Here is a 23,776-nt window from a genome sequence, read left to right as displayed (position 1 = left end):
CTCTGTTTACAAACTTACAGTAATTGATTATCAGTCTTTCAGACAGCCATAACTTTTACCTCTTTTCCAACTTAAATCTAACACCTTTTCAAAGAAGTGTAACCTTGATTTCTATAATTTACCTGTATTTAAAAGATTTTTGCAGCAATTTATTTTTGTAATTGATACCTGTAAAATGTAAAATAAAAAGGAATTACAGTAAACAAGATTGTGTCTAATAGTTGAAGCATAGTTATTGTATATCTACATTGTAGCTTTAAAAAATCATAATTTTGATGTATTTTTAAACATTCCTTAAAAAAACTAAAGTCTGGCTAAGTCTTTTAGAACTTCTGAAATTCTCAGTCTGAAAAGTTAAATTTGTTGTTCCAGTCAATACCAGAGGAAGATAGGAACGGTGTGATCACCAGCTATCGTGTAAAAGTCCATGACATGTCACCTGGAGGTTTAGCCACGGAGATCACACTCTACAACACTCAACACACAGACACAAATCTTAAACTGGGCTGTAACAAACTCTACAACATCTCTATTATGGCTGCAACCATCAAAGGGTACTCTCAACACAACTCCGGTCTCATCATCAATACTACAGGTAAGTTATACATGTATACACCACCCAGTCTCATCATCAACACCACAGGTAAGTCATACAGGTATACACCACTCCAGTCTCATCATCAACACCACAGGTAAGTCATACAGGCATATACCACTCCAGTCTCATCATCAACACCACAGGTATAAGTCATACAGGTATACACCACTCCAGTCTCATCATCAACACCACAGGTAGGTCATTCAGGTACACACCACTCCAGTCTCATCATCAACACCACAGGTAAGTCATAAATGTACACACCACTCCAGTCTCATCATCAACACCACAGGTAGGTCATACAGGTACACACCACTCAAGTCTCAAATTCAACACCACAGGTAGGTCATACAAGTACACACCATTCCAGTCTCATCATCAACATCACAGGTAAGTCAAACAGGTACACACCACTCCAGTCTCATCATCAACATCACAGGTAAGTCATTCAGGTACACACTACTCCAGTCTCATCATCAACACCACAGGTAGGTCATACAGGTACACTCCACTCCAGTCTCATCATCAACACCACATGTAATACACATAGGTACACACCACTCAAGTCTCATCATCAACATCACATGTAATTCATACAGGTATACACCACTCCAGTCTCATCATCAACACCACAGGTAAGTCATACAGGTATACACCACTCCAGTCTCATCATCAACACCACAGGTAAGTCATACAGGCATATACCACTCCAGTCTCATCATCAACACCACAGGTATAAGTCATACAGGTATACACCACTCCAGTCTCATCATCAACACCACAGGTAGGTCATTCAGGTACACACCACTCCAGTCTCATCATCAACACCACAGGTAAGTCATAAATGTACACACCACTCCAGTCTCATCATCAACACCACAGGTAGGTCATACAGGTACACACCACTCAAGTCTCAAATTCAACACCACAGGTAGGTCATACAAGTACACACCATTCCAGTCTCATCATCAACATCACAGGTAAGTCAAACAGGTACACACCACTCCAGTCTCATCATCAACATCACAGGTACACGTGCAGGTACACACCACTCCAGTCTCATCATCAACATCACAGGTACACGTGCAGGTACACACCACTCCAGTCTCATCATCAACACCACATGTAATTCATTTAGGTACACACCACTCAAGTCTCATCATCAACATCACATGTAATTCATACAGGTATACACCACTCCAGTCTCATTATCAACACCACAGGTAGGTCATACAGGTACACACCACTCAAGTCTCATCATCAACACCACAGGTAATTCATATAGGTACACACCACGCAAGTCTCATCATCAACACCACAGGTAATTCATATAGGTACACACCACGCAAGTCTCATCATCAACACCACAGGTAAGTTATACATGTATACACCACCCAGTCTCATCATCAACACCACAGGTAAGTCATACAGGTATACACCACTCCAGTCTCATCATCAACACCACAGGTAAGTCATACAGGCATATACCACTCCAGTCTCATCATCAACACCACAGGTATAAGTCATACAGGTATACACCACTCCAGTCTCATCATCAACACCACAGGTAGGTCATTCAGGTACACACCACTCCAGTCTCATCATCAACACCACAGGTAAGTCATAAATGTACACACCACTCCAGTCTCATCATCAACACCACAGGTAGGTCATACAGGTACACACCACTCAAGTCTCAAATTCAACACCACAGGTAGGTCATACAAGTACACACCATTCCAGTCTCATCATCAACATCACAGGTAAGTCAAACAGGTACACACCACTCCAGTCTCATCATCAACATCACAGGTAAGTCATTCAGGTACACACTACTCCAGTCTCATCATCAACACCACAGGTAGGTCATACAGGTACACTCCACTCCAGTCTCATCATCAACACCACATGTAATACACATAGGTACACACCACTCAAGTCTCATCATCAACATCACATGTAATTCATACAGGTATACACCACTCCAGTCTCATCATCAACACCACAGGTAAGTCATACAGGTATACACCACTCCAGTCTCATCATCAACACCACAGGTAAGTCATACAGGCATATACCACTCCAGTCTCATCATCAACACCACAGGTATAAGTCATACAGGTATACACCACTCCAGTCTCATCATCAACACCACAGGTAGGTCATTCAGGTACACACCACTCCAGTCTCATCATCAACACCACAGGTAAGTCATAAATGTACACACCACTCCAGTCTCATCATCAACACCACAGGTAGGTCATACAGGTACACACCACTCAAGTCTCAAATTCAACACCACAGGTAGGTCATACAAGTACACACCATTCCAGTCTCATCATCAACATCACAGGTAAGTCAAACAGGTACACACCACTCCAGTCTCATCATCAACATCACAGGTACACGTGCAGGTACACACCACTCCAGTCTCATCATCAACATCACAGGTACACGTGCAGGTACACACCACTCCAGTCTCATCATCAACACCACATGTAATTCATTTAGGTACACACCACTCAAGTCTCATCATCAACATCACATGTAATTCATACAGGTATACACCACTCCAGTCTCATTATCAACACCACAGGTAGGTCATACAGGTACACACCACTCAAGTCTCATCATCAACACCACAGGTAATTCATATAGGTACACACCACGCAAGTCTCATCATCAACACCACAGGTAATTCATATAGGTACACACCACGCAAGTCTCATCATCAACACCACAGGTTAGTCATACAGGTATACACCACTCCAGTCTCATTATCAACACCACAGGTTGGTCATACAGGTACACACCACTCCAGTCTCATCAACAACACCACAGGTAATTCATACAGGTACACACCACTCCAGTCTCATCATCAACACCACTGGTAAGTCATACAGGTACACACTACTCCAGTCTCATCATCAACACCAGTCCAGGGTTGGGGTAATTAAAAATGTAATTGTAATTAATTGCAATTAATTACATTTTTTCAAGTAATTGAAAGTAATTTGTAATTAAGAAATATTTCAATTACATGTAATTGTAATTGTAATTAATTACATTATAAAAATGTGTAATTAACAATTACATTTCAATTACTTTTCAATTACATTTATATATTTACTAATGTCTAAATAATTATCAAGATTAATGAATGTATGACATTTATTTGGCTATGTAGAAATTTAAACAGGTAACATATGTGAGACAGTAACCATAGTATACAGTATAGTATAGGTACCTGTTTTACCTGTAGTTTACCCCTCAAGCAATATACATGCTAGGTGTGAGGTGTGAAGTTGTGAACACAAAGCCTGTGATTACAACTCACAAAGGTCTTGCTTATATAACACCTGTTGATCACCTAATTAGCAAATCTAATGAAGGCAAAAATATAGATGATAGCTCAGATTTGTCTACACTGCCCCTGCCAAGAAAATTATAAATAACAGAAGACTTTTTTTTTCTTCCCACTATATAAATAACACTGTTACGAAAGAGACACAACTGAGGTCTTAAATCCAATGAATTGTAGGCATCTACATTAGTGAAGATTGCACAGAGAATTATTTTGACCCATTAAAGTTCTGGAAAGATTATTCTTGCAGATTTCTAAATTCGTCTTTTTTAAGCTAGCAAGTACTTAGCTATACCAGCCACTTCAGCTCCAGTAGAGAGATTGTTTAGTGATAATTGCTGGCAAAGTATATTCCGACCAGACAGATACAGACTGTCTGATGATGATTTTGAGATGCTAATGATGATAAAATGCAATAAAAAATATGAATACCTGGTACATAAAGCTGACGCATTTGACAATATTACTGCTAGGTCCAATAAAATGTACATGTAAAACAAATACACCCTACCAATACTCAATTGTAACTAGCGGTTTATGTGAAGTGAACATGTGTTCTATCAGAATTTACTGATATTGACTTATTATATCTGTATAACTGCTACAATGTATGAGTATACAAATGTGTATATGCAAGGATGTATATCTCACTTATAAATCCTTGGTATAAACATATAAAAAAAAATATTAAGAAAATGTAATGTGTAATTGTAATTAATTACTTTTTGAATGTAATTGTAATTGTAATTAATTACATTTACAAAACTGAGTAATTGTAATTGTAATTGTAATTGAGTTTTGACCAAGTAATTGTAATTGTAATTAATTACATTGCAATGTAATTGACCCCAACCCTGAACACCACATGTAATTCATATAGGTACTCACCACTCCAGTCTCATCATTAACACCACAGGTAATTCATACAGGTATAAACCACTCCAGTCTCATCATCAACACCACAGGTATAAGTCATTCAGGTACACACAACTCCAGTCTCATCATCAAAACCACAGGTAGGTCATACAGGTACACACAACTCCAGTTTCACCATCAAAACCACAGGTAGGGCAAGGCCAGGGTCATTATTTTATTTCTATAGCTGTATATATAATGACTGCAGAATACCGTAAATTGTGATATTTTGAATGTAGTCATATCTTGGCTTATTTGGCATTTGGTAAAATTTAACCCACCAAAAATTGGTAATGGTAGGCCGACAGGACGCCATCTTGGATTTTGACAATTGCTGAATTTTGTGGTTTACTACAATTCGTGAAACTACGTATATACTACTGTTGTTTTTCATGGAATTTAACCTTTATACAATATGCTGTTGTTGTTCTAGGTTTTTCACCGCCAGTGGTTATGGTGGAGCGTAATACCTCCCTCTACAATATATCATGGACTTTACCTGAACCTGCTAATTCTCTTACAAACTTCACTGTGGTGTACTGTGAGCAGCTTGGCTCACAACAAGATTGTTTCGTAAGTTCTTGGGAGAGGTTAAATCTTGACCAATTCTGAAAGTAAGAACTTTTCAAGTTGGATGTTATATCGCTAATTAGAAAAAAAAAGTCTGATTTGCTAATTAGAACAAAAAGTCTGATTTCTTTGGAAAGTGCGCTCACAAATTGCAGATTAATGTATCATAACATCATAACATTTTGTTGACAGGGTGAACTAGAGAAAGTGGATGTGTCTAATGTCCATCACCACACGTTGTCACTGAAGTTAGAAACATCATACTTGTTTGGTGTATCGGAGGTCAGGGCTGGAGTTAACAGTGCGATTACATTTCAGAGCTGTGTTTATGTTTCCACTGCAAGTAAGTGAACCATTTAAATAAAACATATTTTTCCATACTTCACAGGGATATCCTGTGGTTACTAGGATGGGGGGGGGGGATAAGATAGCTCACATGGGCTAGACAATTACGTGGCGTCATCAATATATGGGGTGTAACCACGATGTGCATTGTTGATGACGTTGTCAATTTTGATGCTTAACGATATTCCTGTAATAATGGCTTAATAAAAGCCTGGAAAGCAACTGAAATTTCATAGTTGTTTCTACTAAGTATGGGAGAAAAATTATCAAACATGGATCTGTCAAGTAGACAGGGATATCTCAATTCTCATAAAAGATTTCGGCCTTCAACCCTGGACAAGCCTCTGGTTAGCAAGCGAAAATCTTTGACTCTGTGAGATATCACTGTCGACATGACCGACCTACTTAAGATTCTATTAATCTGTAATCTACTCTTCTGAATGCCAGAACTGTAAATCATGTTATGTATTGATATCCCTACAGCACCTAATCCACCTGAGTTCTCAGTGGATGACAGCATTAAAGACGACAGTGTACGGGTGGTGTGGGACCCTATAACGTGTAACAACCAACAGCCCTATGTGAGAAGTTTTACTATCATGTGGTGTCCAACCGACAGGAAACAGGAAAACCAGTGTAGTGGTAAGTGTACTCCAGTCTGTTTGTGGAGAATGAGTGTAGTGTGAGTATAATCCATCTGTTTGTGGAGAATGAGTGTAGTGGTAAGTGTACTCCAGTCTGTTTGTGGAGAATGAGTGTAGTAATAAGTGTACTCCATTTGTTTGTGGAGAATGAGTGTAGTGATAAGTATACTCCATTTGTTTGTGGAGAATGAGTGGTAGTGGCAAGTATACTCCAATTGTTTGTGGAGAATGAGTGTAGTGGTAAGTATATTCCAATAATCTGTTTGTGGAGAATGGTCACAAAATTCAAAATGCAAAACAAATATTTTGTTACAAAAGTTTTCAAAGTGCTGACCTGATCATCTTTTGATATCAGATGACCAACTTCATCCAAACAAGTATACCTACAGTAAACTACTTTCTTTTCACGAGATTCAAATTTTTGCGTAATGTTACTAGAGAGATGCAGAAGCTAATTCAAATATTTTGTGAATTATAATTATAAAATGCAAATATGCTGAATAGCTCTTAACCGCAAATTTATGTATTCTGAATATCTTGAAATTAATGAAGATGTGAATTATAGTACATCTACATAAAAATGAAGTTGTTTACGTTACAGTATATCAAAGGTACGACTTCTAAATATCATGCATTTAAAACAAATTTGTTAAATTTGAAGGTCCACAGTCTAAGGTACTAATTCCATCAACATCCAAGAATGAATACATCATAAGGAATCTACAGAAAGGTGTTCGCTACGGTGTGACCATGTTGAGCTCTTCCTCAGCACAGACAAGTCGCAGCAGTGACATGAAGTATGGTACAGCAACAAACAATGGTAGGCATTAGGTTATAGCGACCTTAACCTTGCCCTTTGACCTTCTTGTGTTAGCATTTACCGGCTTGTAATGTTTTGTCATATTATGAATTCCAATCTGATGAAAATTATTTCTTCTTGGCTTGTACATTGAATGAATATCTGAATGTATTACAACCAGAGTCGCTTTCAAATACCTGAAACAATCTTTGACAGTGACCAATGAACAGGGACTGTTATTAAAATTTTGCCATGGAAATAAATAGATAGCAAATCAAAGTAAACTTACAAAGCATTAGAGATGTTCTCGTTGGCAATTAAACCAATGTCTAAATTTCACTTTTGTGTCTCGAGATACCTCGATAGTGTTACATCACGGTATTGTGTATGTACCAGATAAGTAAGTACAGATATACCGAATGATACTTATGCCAATTGCTCAATTGAAATGTAGCCATTAATGAATATACAAAACTTTTATATCCTTTTCCTGACCATACATTATCATTTGTCAATTGTATCATATATTTGAATTATAATTAAATTAATGAACATAATTAAACTTGTTGATCATTCATGATTGCTAAAGCTATAGCATTGGTGTTTTGTAAAGAAAATTCAGAATCTTATTTCGGTTAAAATTCCTAGCAGATCAATTTCTGTTGTTCTACTATATATTGTTTAATACTTTATGGTCGATCTATTTCAGACCTCTCGGTTGTTCTACTCTATATATTGTCTATTTCAGACCTTTCAAGGAACTATGTATAATGATTTACGGTTGATCTACTTCAGACCTCTCAGAAGGAACTATGTATAATACTTTACGGTTGATCTATTTCAGACCTCTCAGAAGGAACTATGTATAATACTTTACGGTTGATCTATTTCAGACCTCTCAGAAGGAACTATGTATAATACTTTACGGTTGATCTATTTCAGACCTCTCAGAAGGAACTATGTATAATGATTTACGGTTGATCTATTGCAGACCTCTCAGAAGGAACTATGTATAATACTTTACGGTTGATCTATTTCAGACCTCTCAGAAGGAACTATGTATAATGATTTACGGTTGATCTATTGCAGACCTCTCAGAAGGAACTATGTATAATACTTTACGGTTGATCTATTTCAGACCTCTCAGAAGGAACTATGTATAATGATTTACGGTTGATCTATTGCAGACCTCTCAGAAGGAACTATGTATAATACTTAATGGTTGATCTATTTCAGACCTCTCAGAAGGAACTATGTATAATACTTTACGGTTGATCTATTTCAGACCTCTCAGAAGGAACTATGTATAATGATTTACGGTTGATCTATTTCAGACCTCTCAGAAGGAACTATGTATAATACTTTACGGTTGATCTATTTCAGACCTCTCAGAAGGAACTATGTATAATGATTTACGGTTGATCTATTTCAGACCTCTCAGAAGGAACTATGTATAATACTTTACGGTTGATCTATTTCAGACCTCTCAGAAGGAACTATGTATAATACTTTACGGTTGATCTATTTCAGACCTCTCAGAAGGAACTATGTATAATACTTTACGGTTGATCTATTTCAGACCTCTCAGAAGGAACTATGTATAATACTTTACGGTTGATCTATTTCAGACCTCTCAGAAGGAACTATGTATAATGATTTACGGTTGATCTACTTCAGACCTCTCAGAAGGAACTATGTATAATACTTTACGGTTGATCTATTTCAAACCTCTCAGAAGGAACTATGTATAATGATTTACGGTTGATCTACTTCAGACCTCTCAGAAGGAACTATGTATAATACTTTACGGTTGATCTATTTCAGACCTCTCAGAAGGAACTATGTATAATGATTTACGGTTGATCTATTGCAGACCTCTCAGAAGGAACTATGTATAATACTTTACGGTTGATCTATTGCAGACCTCTCAGAAGGAACTATGTATAATGATTTACGGTTGATCTACTTCAGACCTCTCAGAAGGAACTATGTATAATACTTTACGGTTGATCTATTGCAGACCTCTCAGAAGGAACTATGTATAATACTTAATGGTTGATCTATTTCAGACCTCTCAGAAGGAACTATGTATAATACTTTACGGTTGATCTATTTCAGACCTCTCAGAAGGAACTATGTATAATGATTTACGGTTGATCTATTTCAGACCTCTCAGAAGGAACTATGTATAATACTTTACGGTTGATCTATTTCAGACCTCTCAGAAGGAACTATGTATAATGATTTACGGTTGATCTATTGCAGACCTCTCAGAAGGAACTATGTATAATACTTAATGGTTGATCTATTTCAGACCTCTCAGAAGGAACTATTGCTGGGATTTCTATTGCCTCTCTTTTCATCCTGATCCTTTTCATTGCTGGTGCAATATTTGTGTGCAAGTAAGTGATAAAAAAAAAACACAGGTCACTAATGTCTGTAACCATGGTAACAGTGTTTTACTACCAACTTGAACACATCACTATAGTAACATAATATGGTCACACCTCCATGAATTAAATGACATATGATCATTTTGCTATGGTTACTTTGAGAACTGGCATATTAATATGATTGATTTATAGTCACAATAATATTACAAATGTTATAACATTGCTGTAAGTATTTTGACGGTGTTTTGAATACAGTATACTCTGTTCTTGTAGACTGGCAAGGAAGGGTTGCAGAATATGCAGAAAACCATATGAGATTGAAATTCCTGATATGAAAACTGAGGTAAGGAGTGACACTTATAAAGGGTTGTATGTTCTGGTTTTAATAGCCATCAGGAGTTTTAATAAATTAGAATGACTTGACACTGTTACAATAGCAAAGTTTGGGCTCCATGGTGACATTGCTGAATCTCAACATATATTGACATAATGAGGATACTTAGCACAACACATTGACACTGGGTGGGGTGTGTTGCTTGGTGTCTTCGGTGGCATGCTTCAGTGAGATAGCACTATAAAAAGGGCAAGAATTCCTCTATAACAAGAAGACACACCACAAATATACTTCACAGCCTATCAAAACACGCACCATGCACTCCACACACGCAACACACCACATACATGGGAGGCTGTCCTTACATGACTCTGACTGTTGGTGGGACTTTGATTTGATTAAAAAAACCGATAAGGACACCGAGTTTGACAGATTGACATAATGACAACTCTAAGCACAATTCAATGACGACTCGAAGCACAATACAATGAGGACTCGAAGCACAATACAATGTGGACTGGAAGCACAATACAATGTGGACTGGAAGCACAATACAATGACGACTCGAAGCACAATACAATGAGGACTGGAAGCACAATACAATGAGGACTGGAAGCACAATTCAATGAGGACTGGAAGCACAATACAATGACGACTCTAAGCACAATACAATGAGGACTCGAAGCACAATACAATGTGGACTGGAAGCACAATACAATGACGACTCGAAGCACAATACAATGACAACTCGAAGCACAATACATGACACTCGAAGCACAATACAATGACGACTCGAAGCACAATACAATATGGACTGGAAGCACAATACAATGTGGACTGGAAGCACAATACAATGACGACTCGAAGCACAATACAATGAGGACTGGAAGCACAATACAATGAGGACTGGAAGCACAATTCAATGAGGACTGGAAGCACAATACAATGACGACTCTACGCACAATACAATGACCACTCTAAGCACAATACAATGACCACTCTAAGCACAATTCAATGACGACTCTAAGCACAATTCAATGAGGACTGGAAGCATAATTCAATGAGGACTCGAAGCACAATACAATGGGGACTGGAAGCACAATTCAATGATGACTGGAAGCACAATTCAATGAGGACTGGAAGCACAATACAATGACGACTCTAAGCACAATTCAATGACGACTCTAAGCACAATCAATGACGACTCTAAGCACAATTCAATGAGGACTGGAAGCACAATACAATGAGGACTGGAAGCACAATACAATGAGGACTGGAAGCACAATACAATGACGACTCTAAGCACAATACAATGACGACTCTAAGCACAATACAATGACGACTCTAAGCACAATACAATGACGACTCTAAGCACAATACAATGACGACTCTAAGCACAATACAATGAGGACTGGAAGCACAATACAATGAGGACTGGAAGCACAATACAATGAGGACTCTAAGCACAATACAATGAGGACTCTAAGCACAATACAATGACGACTCTAAGCACAATACAATGACGACTCTAAGCACAATTCAATGACGACTCTAAGCACAATTCAATGACGACTGGAAGCACAATACAATGAGGACTGGAAGCACAATACAATGAGGACTCTAAGCACAATACAATGAGGACTCTAAGCACAATACAATGAGGACTCTAAGCACAATACAATGACGACGCTAAGCACAATACAATGAGGACTCGAAGCACAATACAATGACGACTCTAAGCACAATACAATGAGGACTCGAAGCACAATACAATGAGGACTCTAAGCACAATACAATGAGGACTCGAAGCACAATACAATGACGACGCTAAGCACAATGCAATGACGACACTAAGCACAATGCAATGACGACTGGAAGCACAATACAATGAGGACTGGAAGCACAATACAATGAGGACTGGAAGCACAATACATATAGGACTCTAAGCACAATACAATGACGACTCTAAGCACAATACAATGACGACTCTAAGCACAATACAATGACGACTCTAAGCACAATTCAATGAAGGCAATACGACTCTAAGCACAATACAATGAGGACTGGAAGCACAATACAATGACGACTCTAAGCACAATACAATGAGGACTGGAAGCACAATACAATGAGGACTGGAAGCACAATACAATGAGGACTGGAAGCACAATACAATGACGACTCTAAGCACAATACAATGACGACTCTAAGCACAATACAATGACGACTCTAAGCACAATTCAATGACGACTCTAAGCACAATACAATGACGACTCAAGCACAATACAATGACGACTCTTAGCACAATACAATGACGACTCTAAGCACAATACAATGACGACTTAAGCACAATGACGACTCTAAGCACAATATAATGACGACTAAGCACAATTCAATGACGACTCTAAGCACAATACAATGACGACTCTAAGCACAATACAATGACGACTCTAAGCACAATTCAATGACGACTCTAAGCACAATACAATGACGACTCTAAGCACAATTCAATGACGACTCTAAGCACAATACAATGACGACTCTAAGCACAATACAATGACGACTCTAAGCACAATTCAATGACGACTCTAAGCACAATACAATGACGACTCTAAGCACAATTCAATGACGACTCTAAGCACAATACAATGACGACTCTAAGCACAATACAATGACGACTCTAAGCACAATACAATGACGACTCTAAGCACAATTCAATGAGGACTCTAAGCACAATACAATGAGGACTCGAAGCACAATTCAATGACGACTCTAAGCACAATACAATGAGGACTGGAAGCACAATACAATGACGACTCTAAGCACAATACAATGACGACTGAAGCACAATACAATGACGACTGAAGCACAATACAATGACGACTCGAAGCACAATCAATACAATGACGACTCGAAGCACAATACAATGATGACGACTAAGCACAATTCAATGACGACTCTAAGCACAATACAATGACGACTAGCAAATCAAGGAACAATACAATGACGACTTAAGCACAATACAATGACGACTCTAAGCACAATACAATACAATGAAGCACAATCAATGACGACTCTAAGCACAATACAATGACGACTCTAAGCACAATACAATGACGACTCAAGCACAATACAATGACGACTCTAAGCACAATACAATGACGACTAAGCACAATACAATGACGACTCTAAGCACAATTCAATGACGACTCTAAGCACAATACAATGACGACTAAGCACAATTCAATGACGACTAAGCACAATTCAATGACGACTCTAAGCACAATTCAATGACGACTAAGCACAATACAATGACGACTCTAAGCACAATTCAATGACGACTCTAAGCACAATACAATGACGACTCTAAGCACAATACAATGACGACTCTAAGCACAATACAATGACGACTCTAAGCACAATACAATGACGACTAAGCACAATACAATGACGACTCTAAGCACAATACAATGACGACTCTAAGCACAATACAATGAGGACTGGAAGCACAATACAATGACGACTCTAAGCACAATACAATGAGGACTCTAAGCACAATACAATGACGACTCTAAGCACAATACAATGACGACTCTAAGCACAATTCAATGACGACTCTAAGCACAATTCAATGACGACTCTAAGCACAATACAATGACGACTCTAAGCACAATACAATGACGACTCTAAGCACAATACAATGACGACTCTAAGCACAATACAATGAGGACTCTAAGCACAATACAATGACGACTAAGCACAATTCAATGACGACTAAGCACAATACAATGACGACTCTAAGCACAATTCAATGACGACTCTAAGCACAATACAATGAGGACTCTAAGCACAATACAATGAGGACTCTAAGCACAATGCAATGACGACACTAAGCACAATGCAATGACGACACTAAGCACAATACAATGAGGACTGGAAGCACAATACAATGAGGACTGGAAGCACAATACAATGAGGACTGGAAGCACAATATAATGAGGACTGGAAGCACAATACAATGAGGACTGGAAGCACAATACAATGAGGACTCTAAGCACAATACAATGAGGACTCTAAGCACAATACAATGACGACTCTAAGCACAATACAATGACGACTCTAAGCACAATACAATGACGACTCTAAGCACAATACAATGACGACTCTAAGCACAATTCAATGAGGACTCTAAGCACAATACAATGAGGACTCGAAGCACAATACAATGAGGACTCTAAGCACAATACAATGACGACTCTAAGCACAATACAATGACGACTCTAAGCACAATACAATGAGGACTGAAGCACAATACAATGAGACTAGCACATACATGAGACAAGCACAATACAATGACGACTCTAAGCACAATACAATGACGACTCTAAGCACAATACAATGACGACTCTAAGCACAATACAATGACGACTCTAAGCACAATACAATGACGACTCTAAGCACAATTCAATGACGACTCTAAGCACAATACAATGAGGACTCTAAGCACAATACAATGAGGACTCTAAGCACAATACAATGACACTCTAAGCACAATTCAATGACGACTCTAAGCACAATACAATGACGACTCTAAGCACAATACAATGACGACTAAGCACAATTCAATGACGACTCTAAGCACAATACAATGACGACTAAGCACAATACAATGACGACTCTAAGCACAATACAATGACGACTCTAAGCACAATTCAATGACGACTCTAAGCACAATACAATGACGACTCTAAGCACAATTCAATGACGACTCTAAGCACAATACAATGACGACTCTAAGCACAATACAATGACGACTCTAAGCACAATACAATGACGACTCTAAGCACAATACAATGACGACTCTAAGCACAATACAATGACGACTCTAAGCACAATACAATGACGACTCTAAGCACAATTCAATGACGACTCTAAGCACAATTCAATGACGACTCTAAGCACAATACAATGACGACTCTAAGCACAATACAATGACGACTAAGCACAATTCAATGACGACTCTAAGCACAATACAATGACGACTAAGCACAATTCAATGACGACTCTAAGCACAATTCAATGACGACTGGCTAAGCACAATTCAATGACGACTCTAAAGCACAATACAATGACGACTCTAAGCACAATACAATGACGACTCTAAGCACAATACAATGACGACTCTAAGCACAATTCAATGACGACTCTAAGCACAATTCAATGACGACTCTAAGCACAATACAATGACGACTCTAAGCACAATACAATGACGACTCTAAGCACAATACAATGACGACTCTAAGCACAATACAATGACGACTCTAAGCACAATACAATGACGACTCTAAGCACAATTCAATGAGGACTCTAAGCACAATACAATGACGACTCTAAGCACAATACAATGACGACTCTAAGCACAATTCAATGACGACTCTAAGCACAATTCAATGACGACTCTAAGCACAATACAATGAGGACTCTATGCACAATACAATGAGGACTAAGCACAATACAATGACAACTCTAAGCACAATATAATGACGACTCTAAGCACAATTCAATGAGGACTGGAAGCACAATACAATGACGACTCTAAGCACAATACAATGACGACTCTAAGCACAATACAATGACGACTCTAAGCACAATACAATGACGACTCTAAGCACAATACAATGACGACTCTAAGCACAATACAATGACGACTCTAAGCACAATTCAATGACGACTCTAAGCACAATTCAATGACGACTCTAAGCACAATACAATGACGACTAAGCACAATTCAATGACGACTCTAAGCACAATACAATGACGACTCTAAGCACAATTCAATGACGACTCTAAGCACAATACAATGACGACTCTAAGCACAATACAATGACGACTCTAAGCACAATACAATGACAACTCTAAGCACAATATAATGACGACTGGAAGCACAATTCAATGAGGACTCTAAGCACAATTCAATGACGACTCTAAGCACAATACAATGACGACTCTAAGCACAATACAATGACGACTCTAAGCACAATTCAATGACGACTCTAAGCACAATTCAATGACGACTCTAAGCACAATACAATGAGGACTCTAAGCACAATACAATGAGACTCTAAGCACAATACAATGAGACTCTAAGCACAATAAATGAGACTGAAGCACAATTCAATGACTGGAAGCACAATACAATGACGACTCTAAGCACAATACAATGACGACTCGAAGCACAATACAATGATGACGCTAAGCACAAATTCAATGACGACTCTAAGCACAATACAATGACGATTCTAAGCACAATACAATGACGACTAAGCACAATTCAATGAGGACTCTAAGCACAATTCAATGAGGACTCTAAGCACAATTCAATGACGACACTAAGCACAATATAATGACGACTCTACGCACAATACAATGACGACTCTAAGCACAATACAATGACGACTCGAAGCACAATACATGAGGACTGGAAGCACAATACAATGAGGACTCGAAGCACAATACAATGACGACTCTAAGCACAATGCAATGATGACGCTAAGCACAATACAATGACGACTCTAAGCACAATACAATGAGGACTGGAAGCACAATTCAATGACGACTCTAAGCACAATACAATGACGACTCTAAGCACAATACAATGACGACTCTAAGCACAATACAATGAGGACTGAAGCACAATACAATGACGACTCTAAGCACAATACAATGACGACTCTAAGCACAATACAATGACGACTCTAAGCACAATACAATGACGACTCTAAGCACAATACAATGAGGACTGGAAGCACAATACAATGACGACTCTAAGCACAATACAATGAGGACTGGAAGCACAATACAATGACGACTTAAGCACAATACAATGACGACTCTAAGCACAATACAATGACGACTCTAAGCACAATACAATGACGACTCTAAGCACAATACAATGACGACTCTAAGCACAATACAATGACGACTCTAAGCACAATACAATGACGACTCTAAGCACAATGCAATGACGACTCTAAGCACAATACAATGACGACTCTAAGCACAATTCAATGACGACTCTAAGCACAATACAATGACGACTCTAAGCACAATACAATGAGGACTCTAAGCACAATACAATGAGGACTCTAAGCACAATACAATGACGACTCTAAGCACAATACAATGACGACTCTAAGCACAATGCAATGACGACTCTAAGCACAATGCAATGACGACGCTAAGCACAATGCAATGACGACACTAAGCACAATGCAATGACGACGCTAAGCACAATTCAATGAGGACTCTAAGCACAATACAATGACGACTCTAAGCACAATACAATGAAGACTCTAAGCACAATTCAATGAGGACTGGAAGCACAATACAATGACAACTCTAAGCATGACAAATTGACATAATTATGACAAATTGACACTATAAGAAGACATTCAGGGCACATTGACACTAGGAAGACACTCATGACATAGGACATATTGACACAATGAGGACAATATGCTAGATGAAATGGACACAAATATTTTTATATAAGTGGATAGATTTTCCCAATCTTTTTTCTATTTTTCTAGCTATTAAATGTATAATAGTCATTACTTAAAATCTTTCATGATTATATATTTCCATGTTTCCAATGAACATTAATAATTTGTATCTCTACTGTATTCAGGGCCAATCTCCATATTCCACCGATTCAGAGGGCTCAAACAATTCTGAGACTCAACTACTATCAGGGAAAGAAACCAAATTGGTAAGTACATTCTGACTTGGGAACGCCAAAGAAAGCACAAGGGACACTTCCAAATGCTTGCTAGATATGAAATGAGCATCTTAGCTTATAAATTCCTTTCCTATTTACATATGCCAAACGCAAGAATATTGATATGTGCTGGAGTTATAGAAGATAATTTGATTGTTTAAAGGATGGAATTACACCTGACAAATATCAGTAGCTGTTTTATGATGTAATGCTGTATGCAAAATTTAGAATAGCTACGTTATAAATTAAGTTAAACCATTACAAAGGATTCTCTTTTCACTTTCCAATATAAACACATTGTCACTTCCTTTAGATTATCCAGTAGACGGCTATATGTGTACTGATTTTGTATATGTTTTATTTAATGATAATCTTGTGCTTTTGTGCATCAAATATTACCCTGAAATATGATTTTCCTAGGAAATTTAACTTTGGTTAAGGTCTCCTATTAATGATTTATCCAATTAAGTTTTGATGGATATTTAGACACTGGAGTCTATCATTTGGATATGTGTGAACATCCTAACTAATGTACAAATGAGTTAAGGCTGAGGATTGTAACAGACATATGGATAAAATTGTTTGTGGTTCTTAAGCTGTAGTGTCTAAATTCCAAAATATCATATGCTGATATTTAAGCATTAAACTACCGTCCTATGGAATTTATGGTTTGCTTTGCAGACAATCTTCATAGAGATATTGTCTGCAAATCTCTGGCATCTTTATAGACCATAATTACATAGGAAGATAGTTTAATACTTATATTTACATTATTAATTTATGTTGAGGGTCTCTGCATTAATAATTGTCCAAGTTAGCCAGGAAAATTGTTTATCAAGACGATATACTCCACAAGATTGAACAGCCATTTTGACAGTGATCAGTTGACATAACCATGTCAGCATTATTCACATCAAAATGAGGTGTCAGTTATACCCTCATAGACTTCACTTTGGCTTGGTCAGTTTATATAGCAGAAGTGGCAAGTGAATGTAAAGATTTGGTTATATCTTATAGTATTGTAAATTACTGTTGGTATTTCTATAACCAGAATCTACTGCCCATACCTACTGAATGTCAACATTTGGTGGAATCTGATCCTACAAACTTTTATACACATTGTTATATTGAGGTATGAATTCTGAACTAGAGGTCTTTTTAACACTTTTTTGTATCCTTTCAGCTTTTTACTCTTTGTGAAATTACATCAATATTTTCAACTTAACACTTTATACTATAATACCGTTGATTGGTTGTTTTCTTCCATCCTTCTCCTTCCTTTTATTATACACCCTGAAAATAAATACCTACACAGAGGGCTTATAGAGCTTATGAGGCACAAGTGCTTAACAGAGCTTTCTTTGATTAGAAAAAACAGACAAGTTTAATTTTTAGTCTATTATATGGCTTATGAATCATCTCCAATTTTCTATCAATAATCATCTCCCATTTTCTCATTAATCATCTCCCATTTCCTCTCATTAATCATCCCCCGTTTCCTTTCTTTAATCATCTCCCATTTCCTCTCATTAATTATCTCTTATTTCCTCTTATTAATCATCTTTCCATTTCTTAATTTTCATCTCTCCTTTCCTCTCATTAATCATCTCTCCTTTCCTCTCATTAATCATCTCTCATTTCCTCTCATTAATCATATCCCATTTTCATTAATCATCTCCCATTTCCTCTCATTAATCATCTCCCAAAATTTATTGATCATCTCCCATTTGCTCTCATTAATCAGCTCCCATTTCCTCTCATTAATAATCTCCCATTTCCTCTCATTAACTATCTGCCATTTCCTCTCATTAATCATCTCCCATTTCCTCTCATTAAACATCTCCCATTTGCTCTCCTAAATCAGCTCCCATTTCCTCTCATTAATCATCTCCCATTTTCTGTCATAAATCATCTCCTATTTCCTCTCATTGATTATCTCCCATTTCCTCTCATTAATCATCTCCCATTTCCTCTCATTAATCATCTCCCATTTCTTATTAATCATCTCCCATTTCCTGTCATTAATCATCTCCCATTTCCTCTCATTGATTATCTCTCATTTCCTCTCATTAATCATCTCCCATTTCCTCTCATTGATTATCTCTCATTTCCTCTCATTAATCATCTCCCATTTCCTGTCATTAATCATCTCCCATTTCCTCTTATTAACCATCTCCCATTTCCTTATCGTGTTCTTGCTCTTTTCCTTACATTTTATAGTCCCCTGCTGGTGAAACTTTCACCCCCTTTTGGTGAGACATTCAAATCTCATCCTGAGGGGTTAAATTTTAGTAGTTAAACACAAGGCTTGCCATCCAAGAGTTTGACAGCTTAAGAATCTTAACCCGGGGGTTGAGAATCTTGTCTCATTTCAGGAAGGAGGCATATTTGTTTTTCTCTTATCCTGTTATAGTGTGTATGTATACTAAGTCTATAGTAATATGAATGTGTCAGTACTAAATCTATGATAATATGAATGTGTCAGTTCTACTACTGTAAACATAGTTTAAAACAAGATACAAATGCGAAAAACTATAAATATTGATTAATTTGTACTAGTGGAGCAACACTTTAAGGGGTGTTGCGGATGAAATGAGAGACGTAAAGGACCATGATAACTCATGATAATTCTCCAAAGTATGCGCCATGCATATAAATGTACATGACTTAATGTATACGGTGCATTCATGTATGGAAATTAAATGAAGAATAACGCACAAGGGATCATGTTACATATCTCTGATATATTTTGTCTGTATGAAGGAATATAGCGAACGGAATATAACTCTTGCTTTTACTCTTAAAAGAGAGCGTTCATAAGCTTAGGAAACAATATCCAACAATTTAAAGTCATTTTACAATTTTAGTTTATTTGACTTTGTGACTGTGACTTTAAATGAAGGTCAAGGTCATTCATTTGATCAAAATCATAATTAGTAGCCCTTCAGCCCAGCATGCTGCAAACATAATGTAATACATATACCATGCATATGACTACAGGTCAGTCAATTATTGATAGAGGAGTCATTTAAAAATTTAAGCTCATTTGACACTGTGACCTTAAATTAAGGTAAAGTCTATTTATTTGAACAAACTCTGTAGCCTTCCAATTCAGCATGTTACAGGCACTTCCAATTCAAAACTGATAGTTTGGTTCTTTTACGACTTAACCTAATCTTCGGAAGATAGTCCGGTTCTATTACAACTTACTGTACACATTCACATACCTTTTAGGTGAATAATGTATTTACCTATTAAGATAACTTAAGATGCATTATTTTGTCTTTAGGTTACTTTCCCTAATAAAAATAGCACCAAAATGGCTATTTAATGTTTTGTATTCCTATGAAAATCTGCCTTGGGTATGGGTCTACCAAATAATTTTTCATCAATTCTATATATACATTTATGGACCCTTTGACAGTGTGATATGAAGGTTTATTTATCTGACTATGAAATATTTCCTGAGGAATTTTACATCTTAGGGTAAATTATTACCTTCATATTACACTGTCTCCGGGGACAAACATTTTATTATATAACTCTGTGAAAGAGGAGCGGTTATACTAGAATCAAATATTTAGCATTATGCTTGGAAGTTTTGTGTTCTTACATGTACCCTGAAAAAATGCATGTTCATGAATAATCACGAAAAAACTCCCCTATACCCATTTTGTTGGTAATAATAAATAATATCGTCCTCGTCGAACACTCAATCAAATTGGTAATAATAAATAATATCGTCCCCGTCGAACACTCAATCTCTTACAAATACATACATTTTAGAGAACAAGATTAAACTGTTTAACATTGTTTTTATATCATATAATAGAGAATCACATAATTACACTGTAATGCTACACATTAAATTAATATCCAGAATTCATGTAGTATGACACCCAACAAGTTATTAAGAGGTACCGGGAAGTTTTGCAATGAATGTTAGCTGAATGCATGAAAGTGAGCAATCAGCCAATTACCTCCCCTTTCCTATTCCAGATGAAAATCTTATTTTATACCTGCAATTTTAACCACTCACCACCCACAGCTCCTGACAAGCTACTCCATCTTTTTCACCTTCTGAATAATTTAAAACAGTGCGTTCTCTCCGGGTACTCCAGCGTTCCTCCACCAACAAACACGGCACGTCCTTACATGGCCGTGGCTGTTAATAGGACGTTAAAACAAATAAACCAATCTTGAATATAATAACCATGTAAAAGTCTGGGCCACGGTGGCCAAGTGGTTAAGATGTAAAGACATAATTATTACCACAAGCCTATAGCTAGCTCCACCTCTGGGTAGCGAGTTCAAATCCCATTTGGGGCAGTCGCCAGGTACTGACCACTGGTCGGTGGTTTTTCTCCCGAGTATTTTGGCTTTCCTCCGCCAACAAACCTCACATCCTTACATGACCCTGGCAGTTAATAGGACTTTAAACTAATATTCATGTAAAAGTCTCCGCTATCCCTATTTCATCAAAAAGAAACTTTTCTTTCTCATATGAATAAGAGGATGGTAATAAAAGACAATATAGGTCTGGCTAAACAAGAAATATGTTACCAATTACATACATTTCCATATTTTGGCTATTCTTTTATTTGTATTTTTGCGCATATAGTGCGCAACCGCGTATAGTGCGCAGGTATGTTTTTGAATTTATTTTGAAAAAAAAAAAAATACAAAAATATTTTGCATCTTCATTCAAAAGGTTTTGCATAGGCTCCAAACACTCTTATACAACAAAATCAAACTCTTCCTATTGTTCATCAGTGCCTAAAACAACCTTCTGTTTATTAAAATTAAGTGGCGAGAGGAGTTTGACACGATGATTGACACTTTGTTTACACAGCACTAGCGACAGGCCTAGTTAGCTTGTAAATTGTCGGTGACACTATAATGAGGTCTCAACAACGATGTTTTTACAATAAAATAATTAATAATCCTTGTGTAATTCCAATTGGTATCAATCAAGTCTATTGTATATCTGATGGGCATTTAGATTTAATTATGTCCAAGATATTAGCTGGAAAGCTGACAGAGCTAGGCTAATCAACCACAGCTGGCCGCCATATTTGAGTACTGACTGCACACATCCGTATTTTCAATTATTTCAATAAGTATTGAAATCAAGATGAGATTTAACAGAACCATTTCAAAAGATGGTAATAAGAGTGTATTTGGCAGCCACACCATCATTTATAGAGCCGATTGGTCAGTTTTAATGTAAGAAGGTTTTAGTTTCGTATTTGATTTGCTGACTCTGCATGAAGTCATTACCACAGTGTATGAACGGAAGTGTATAGTATAATCATTAGTTGCTTTTTGTATGGTCACTTGTGAGTATCGAAGCGGGATGAATGAAAACAGGCATGGTATACAGGTCGGTAAAACACCAAATATCGGCATTATTCGTAACTACAAATCTTTTTAACATTATAGACGTTCTCCTAACATATATTAACAAATTCATGAACATGATTTTGAAAAGAATGTTAGCAATAGATAAGAACCGAAGTGTAATCACTGAATTACGATCAAAACTGCTATATGTTTTCGGAGGAAATTGCGTTTTCCCCCGTTTTTCCTGAAATATATGTTATAATTGTAACTTATATGAGTAATTTAATTATTTATTTACAGTTTCTTTATTCTTCATCATTCGTAATTAGAAAGCGGCTAAAACATATTTTAAAATATGCATACACGAAATAGTTTTGTATAGTTGCTTGTTACTTTACTGTATAGTCGCTTGTTTTAATTTAAAAAAATACTGTATGGTCACTTGCGCAAAAATCTCATTGCAAATCGCTCATATTTCTAATTTTCAAGCAAAATGAACTTACATATGATATCGTTTAGGCCACAGGATGTGTTCAGCATTGGGAAACATAAAAACAAAAAGTGGAAAGTTGCATAAATCTTATTTTTTATGATTTGATTCATGAAAAGCTCACTTTTTTATCACGTGATTCCCGGGCGACAACGATATTAAATATGTACATACCAATCGATACAGACGCACAAGGGTAGATTAGAT

The 23,776-nt window shown here is 37.1% G+C and overlaps 1 protein-coding gene across 3 annotated transcripts in view; it reads left to right on the top strand.

Moving 5' to 3' along the window:
- Nucleotides 1-23,776, top strand: part of LOC138325694 (serine-rich adhesin for platelets-like) — a 66,865-nt gene that overhangs the window by 22,974 nt on the left and 20,115 nt on the right. For 2 of the 3 annotated variants that reach the window (XM_069271522.1, XM_069271523.1), the window contains exons 9-17: nucleotides 373-595; nucleotides 5,311-5,450; nucleotides 5,640-5,790; nucleotides 6,276-6,434; nucleotides 7,098-7,256; nucleotides 9,550-9,637; nucleotides 9,902-9,971; nucleotides 17,647-17,727; nucleotides 18,788-18,868. In XM_069271522.1, coding sequence (XP_069127623.1) covers nucleotides 373-595; nucleotides 5,311-5,450; nucleotides 5,640-5,790; nucleotides 6,276-6,434; nucleotides 7,098-7,256; nucleotides 9,550-9,637; nucleotides 9,902-9,971; nucleotides 17,647-17,727; nucleotides 18,788-18,868 — 1,152 coding nt within the window. The remainder of the gene's footprint in view (nucleotides 1-372; nucleotides 596-5,310; nucleotides 5,451-5,639; nucleotides 5,791-6,275; nucleotides 6,435-7,097; nucleotides 7,257-9,549; nucleotides 9,638-9,901; nucleotides 9,972-17,646; nucleotides 17,728-18,787; nucleotides 18,869-23,776) is intronic. The other variant, XM_069271524.1, reaches the window with a different exon arrangement.

This window comes from Argopecten irradians, chromosome 6 (assembly GCF_041381155.1).
Source record: "Argopecten irradians isolate NY chromosome 6, Ai_NY, whole genome shotgun sequence".
NCBI lineage: Eukaryota > Metazoa > Mollusca > Bivalvia > Pectinida > Pectinidae > Argopecten > Argopecten irradians.
Note: the sequence above shows the minus strand (reverse complement) of the source record. Positions and strands in the feature narration are given on the sequence as shown.